Consider the following 6,000-nt stretch of genomic DNA (forward strand, 5'->3'; position numbering starts at 1 on the left):
CTCAGTCCCTCTTTGGACCCGGTTAGATACGTTATCAAACGTCCCCTTTACTTTTTAAGTAAATTATATGAATGATATTTATGGTTTGTAATTTACACGTGTTTAGCAGTTTAATCCTTAATTTTTTCTTTAATTTGGATCATCCTTATAGTTTTGTTTTATTTTGATTTTGCTTCCTAATCAATATAAAAGGACAAATTTAACTTTATTACTTCATTTACCCTTTATATGTCTAGTTTTTAATTAACTTATTATTATTTTTTTATTATGTACATCCACAAGGAAAAATATGTCATTTAAACATAACATGCCTTAAAAGAAAAAAGAAGAGGAGACCTATCTCCCTCATTGCCGCCCCCTTTCGTTTCCTCTCCTGGAGGACGAGATGATCTTGAACAAGTAAAACTCCACTCTGTGTGATGTAAATCGCCATTTTTTATCCAAAGAAGCCCATCATACATTTGTGTTAGTGCACATATTAATAAGCTTATGTTTTACGTTTCCAAGTTACTAATTTTGACATTTAGCTACTTTGCATTTCAGGTATTGTCAAATGTCAAAGAAGCAGTTGGGAATTTAAGAAATGAGGTTTGATGTTAACTTTGATTTATCTTAGCTTTTAATATTTATCTTTTAAAATTCACGGCTTGATAGAAGGAGAGTACTAGTTTTTTTTTTTTTTTTTTTTTTTTTTTTTTTTTTTTTTTGGTGAAAGTGCTGGGATGGTGGCAGTGATTGATTACAGGGTCTCGATCGATTTTGACCGTTGTTGACTTTTTTTGTTGTTGTGAAGCCCTTTGTCCAAGATTCATTTCTCCCCTCTCGAAACCAGCTTCAAAAATGCTTTCAACCGAATACTTTGTTTCCAGAAATGCACCAAATTAAAACCAATGTTTTAAAAACCGGTTTTTTTAATTGAACCAGTCGGGTGACGTTTTCCGATTCTACCGAATGGTCAAACCGGTTCTATATTTTTATATGTTTTTAATTATCCTGCATACATTGATTACAAATGTTAGTCCCCAAAACTTGCATCTTTTTAGTATTATAAACGTAAATAGAATGAAACATATAAAAACAATTATTATATAAACCAGAATCAAACAATGAAGCCCAAAACAAACACAAAAATCCAAGATTGTCCGGTTCAATCCGGCTCATTGCGGTTTAGTTCAGCCGGTTGAACCGGTTTTTTTTACCAAAATCAACCGGTTCAATCTAGTCACGAAATCGTTATAAAACTTGTACAAATCGAACCGTTGCCACCTCCGGTTCCCGACTGGACCGGTTTTTAAACACTGCTTAAAACTAAAGTCTTTGTAAGTGATTTTCTTTATTTGGGTTAGGTTTTTATGGTTTGTAGATACTATTTTTTTTTATTGGAAATCAATGTTTAAATCAAGATTATGATTGGCTAGAGAATTAAAATAGATACACAAACTCATAAATCGAGAATCATTTTTCGAACTCTTGTCGGTTAATAGAACCACATCATCTTGAAATTCAAAGTATTCCTTTTCAGTTTTCATCCATGGTAAATCGTATCTTATCCAACGTTTTAAAAACCGGTTTTTTAGTTGAACCGATATGGTGACCGGTTCTCAGTTTAACCGGTTCGACCGCTAGGGGAACTGGTTTCTATATTTTTCATGTTTTTTTTTCTATTTTCCTACACAAACATACATATAAAAATTATGAATTTGATATTTACAAGTTCAAACATTAAAAATGCACATAAAAATAAGTTGTAAATTAATCCAAATACATTAAAATAACACATAACCATAAGTTTTAGTGTTTTATATCAATCCATATACGTCAGAAAAAATAAAGTATAATATCGAAACGAAATATAGTTTTTGATGAATACAAACACATCAAATGAATTTATAACATTTAACATATGTTTTTATTTAAAGAAAACTAAATAGATTTGAAAAAAAAAATCAGCAAAGTTTATTATATAAATGGTTTTTTTTCATGTGTTTTTATTCGATTTAACTTGTTTACTTTGACTGGTTCAACCGGTTTTTTATAAAAACCAGCCGGTTCAATCCGGTTCAGAAATCAATGTAAAACTGGTGAAAGCTGAACCGCTCCTTCTCCCGGTTCCCGATCTAACCGGTTCGACCGGCCGGTTCAAACCGGTTTTTAAAACATTGATGTTGTCTTATCGAGAAAAGAATTATTAAAAAAAAAACATTAATTACATATAAAAATAATTAAATTTAAATTATCAATATTATTTTTCTTTTTCCTACAATATTTAAACCTAATAAATATAATAGATGAGAGATGGTCCAAACTCTAAAAGATATCGATCACATTACTTCAATCACCAACAATGTGGGACAACTCCCTTTTTACTTTTTATAAGTTGCACTTTATCATTTCCTTTTCGTTCACCTGCCATGTGTGTGGGACTCTAAACCTTTTAAATCTCATTATTATTTACTTGAGATATCGTAGTAGGAGGTACCATTCATGCATTTGAAGTAAATCTCTTTATTAATTTTTGCTCGTCTAATATTCTGTAATAAAAAAATCAAATACTTATCAAAAGGTTTTTAGTGTGTTAATATTAAGTGTTTCCTTTTCTTTTTAAGGTTGAAGGGTTAAATACCGTTTCGAACATAGGTGATTCATTAAGAATGGGTGGATTCTTTTTTCAAAAAAAAAAAGACTAGAGACCTTAATTAGTTTGTAAATAAATTAAATTCAGTTAAAAATTACGGGTTTGGTGCAAGTTTTGTTTGAAAAACTGACCATCAAAAACATTTTTACTCCATCTGGAAAGAAAACGGGTCGGCCCATGGTCATCCTTAGACATATCTCACTAATCAAAGTAGTTTGTCCCAAACAAATTTATAATAATCAGCCTATAAAATAGAAAGAAAATTAACAATTCGCTTTATTTATTTAAATCAAACAAATGTATATAGCATGTGTGGTCTGCATTTTGTCGAATACTACACAAAATGGAAGAGATAAATAATAAATAATAAATAATAAATAAACTCTTTTGAATATGTGGTCGAAAAATTAAAAAAAAAAAAAAAAAAAAAAAAAAAAAAAAAAAAAAAAAACTTATATACAAGTAATATAGAAACTTATACCGGTGGATTATCATTTAATCGGACATTATACTCCGTGGTGGAGCAACAGGAAGGGGGTTCGGAAGCTTGAAGTTTTGTGTTGTGATAATCGTGCCTCCTAAAGCATCCATATGGCTGCTAATCACACCCCTAATGTGATATCCCTCCGCTTCAATGCCCACTTTTTGTCTTGAAAAGTAATCACGAGTATCCTCTTTCATCTCCTCGTTTGATCTACACCAAATCACAACACTAATATCTAAATCACCATGTTTGTTACCACATACAGTTTTTTTGTATATATTATGTACGTTCTTGAAATTTGGTTCATAAAACAAGATTATTTCAATCTCTAATAACCCAACCGGATTTTACCGTTACCTCATGATTAACTTTGACCAACCACCACATCCGGCTGATATAAGATCCTCAACAATGGCGTCTTGTAGCTTTTCAGGCTTTCTTGATAACAAAATCAATGGCCATCCATTAGATTTAAGTTTTATGTACAATTCAATCAAGAAAACATGTTTCATATGTTTTGCCTCTCTAACACAATCATTCAATCCATACCGATTGTATCTGCACAATAAAAAATCAAAAAAGAAAAGATTCAGCTAAATATCAGGCTATATTTGTTGGACTAGACAGACCGGATAGGACAAGACTGAACTGGACAAAGTCATGGGACCGGACATGAAAGCTTTTTAGGGCTAGATGAGGAGGGCATTCCTTTTTTGGTGCAATTTTTTTGTCTCATTAATACTATCATTTTAAGTTTCAGTCTAATACATGTCAAACGCAGTATTGTTTCTCTGTACCGCTCTTAGTCCATTTCTACACTTAGAAAAGCGTGTTTACCCGTACGACAATGGGTTGATACGAAGAGTATCGGCTGGAAGGAAGTCATCTATGTCCATTAACACAACATCATGACCACCATCATTTGGTCTTATGCCATTGAAGTAATTCTCAATGAGTGACACCGAAGCGTTCAACTCTCTCATGTAATGACCTTCTTTTATGTACTTCACAGCGACTTCCTTACAAAATCCAGGCAAAGAATACGCTTCCAAGTTATTAATCTCAGCGTGTTGAGATTCCATTTTGCAATGATCATACTTGAACGATTCAATAACTCCAGCTTCCCTGCTTTGACATGATTGTAACATCACAGTCAATGCAGTCAGCAAAGTCATCAATAAGATCCCAACTATTACAAGCCCCCCAATGAAGATAGTCGCAGCACATGATGACATATAGATCACCGATTCCATTCTAAATTGACTTCCCATCTCTGCACCAACACATGAAGAACACGATTTAATGATGCGATCTAAACTTATATGGAAATTTTTTCAGATTAGAAATCCAGAAAGTACAAAAGGGTAAGAATACCGGATCCTTCAGCACTTGTGAGACTCCGGGAGGAATACTCCCGTTCCATCGGATGGCCATATGCTGACATCTTCAGGCACCGGCGTTCTTAAAAAATTCTTATACAAACCGACCTGCAAACAAGAAAGATAAGATTACAGATTAATAAACAGATCAACGTTCTTTTTTTCCCTAAATTAAACGGAAACAGGAGATACCGATATCCGATAATATCTTTTTAAGCTAGTTATGCAAGCATCTTCAGATTTCAAGTCAACTTACAGCATCTTGATACGGTTTGATATCTATACATACGGCAAAATTTAAATTTACCCGGAACATACTTGCGTTAAATTTGGGCTAAGTTTAGGAATTAAATAATTAAGTCGTCAAAATCAAAAGATGAAGAAACACAGATAAGATAGTCGATGATTAGAATTTAAAAAACAGGGGAGAGAGGAAAGACCTGATAGCGACATTGAAATTGGTCGAAGACGGAAGCGTGATTGATTAAATGAGGGGAATAGACTAGTAATATCCATAAATCAATTGGTCAAACTTAATTGTTTCCTCGGGATTTGGGATTGAATCGGATTGGATGAGGAGACGTAATCAGACTAGAGAGAGAGCCAGTTCACCTCCGATAATACTGTATAAAGTTGAAATTCCACATAAAGTGTATCGAAATTGGATATTAAATCGATTTTTCATATAATTTGGATGATGATGATGATAGGTATAATTTTGGATCGTCTTGATGGGAACATGGCCATGGAGCTTCGGTGTGCTGCTGCCACTAGCGACCTGCCAATTGGCCTCTCTCTAATAATGTGGTTTTTGCGGAATCTTTTATTTTTTTGGAATTGTTTTCTATTTGTTTTTTTGTAGTTGACCCCACGCACATTTATTATAAAAAAAAATTGATTAACATAGTAAAGAGTAAATTACAGAAATGGTCTCTACGTTTTGGTTAGATTTGCAGTTTTGGTCCTTATGTTAAAAAATTGATAGGTTGCATTTCTATAGTTATGGATATTACATTAAAGTCTTTATTTCATATAAAAAGATTAAATGCCTTTTCTTTTTCTTTTAATAAACTAGGTTAAAATCCGTGGACACCACGAATGAGAATGAAAAAAGAATTATCAATAAATTATAAAATTATAATTGGACAATGATTTGATAAAATTTATTAATGTATAAATATAGATGTTTTGAATATTATGAAAAAAAATTCATTAAAGACTCAAACTTGAAATTTTGTTCCGAATCAAAATAATAAATGTAATTTCGGTTGCACATTGAAGTTATTATCATTGTGGTTATTAAACTAAATTTGAAAATTTTTGATTATATATATATATATATATATATATATATATATATATATATATATATATATATATATATATATATATATATATATATATATATATTACTAACTTGGTAGTTATATTAAAATAAGGACAATACATTTATTGTTCCCCTAAAAGAAGTTAAGAACGAACAATTAATTAAATTGTTGTTT

At 31.6% G+C, this 6,000-nt stretch overlaps 1 protein-coding gene across 3 annotated transcripts; it reads right to left on the reverse strand.

Moving 5' to 3' along the window:
• Positions 1–2,889: 2,889 nt before the first annotated feature.
• On the reverse strand, positions 2,890–5,293 carry LOC111905697 (uncharacterized protein At2g39920). 3 transcript variants are annotated; one of them, XM_042899573.2, is made up of 6 exons: positions 4,939–5,293; positions 4,691–4,777; positions 4,494–4,606; positions 3,957–4,392; positions 3,477–3,677; positions 2,890–3,329 (listed from the first exon to the last, which is right to left on the reverse strand). In XM_042899573.2, the coding sequence occupies exons 3-6, from the start codon at positions 4,561–4,563 to the stop codon at positions 3,131–3,133; spliced, it is 906 nt and encodes a 301-aa protein (XP_042755507.1). In that variant the 5' UTR covers positions 4,564–4,606; positions 4,691–4,777; positions 4,939–5,293; the 3' UTR covers positions 2,890–3,130. The 3 variants fall into 3 exon arrangements, with proteins under 3 accessions (XP_042755507.1, XP_023757177.1, XP_023757178.1); XM_023901409.3 differs by lacking the exon at positions 4,691–4,777; XM_023901410.3 differs by lacking the exon at positions 4,939–5,293 and having other exon boundaries at positions 4,691–4,901.
• Between the last annotated feature and the right edge of the window lie 707 nt (positions 5,294–6,000).

This window comes from Lactuca sativa, chromosome 2 (genome assembly GCF_002870075.4).
Source record: "Lactuca sativa cultivar Salinas chromosome 2, Lsat_Salinas_v11, whole genome shotgun sequence".
In the NCBI taxonomy this organism is placed as follows: domain Eukaryota; kingdom Viridiplantae; phylum Streptophyta; class Magnoliopsida; order Asterales; family Asteraceae; genus Lactuca; species Lactuca sativa.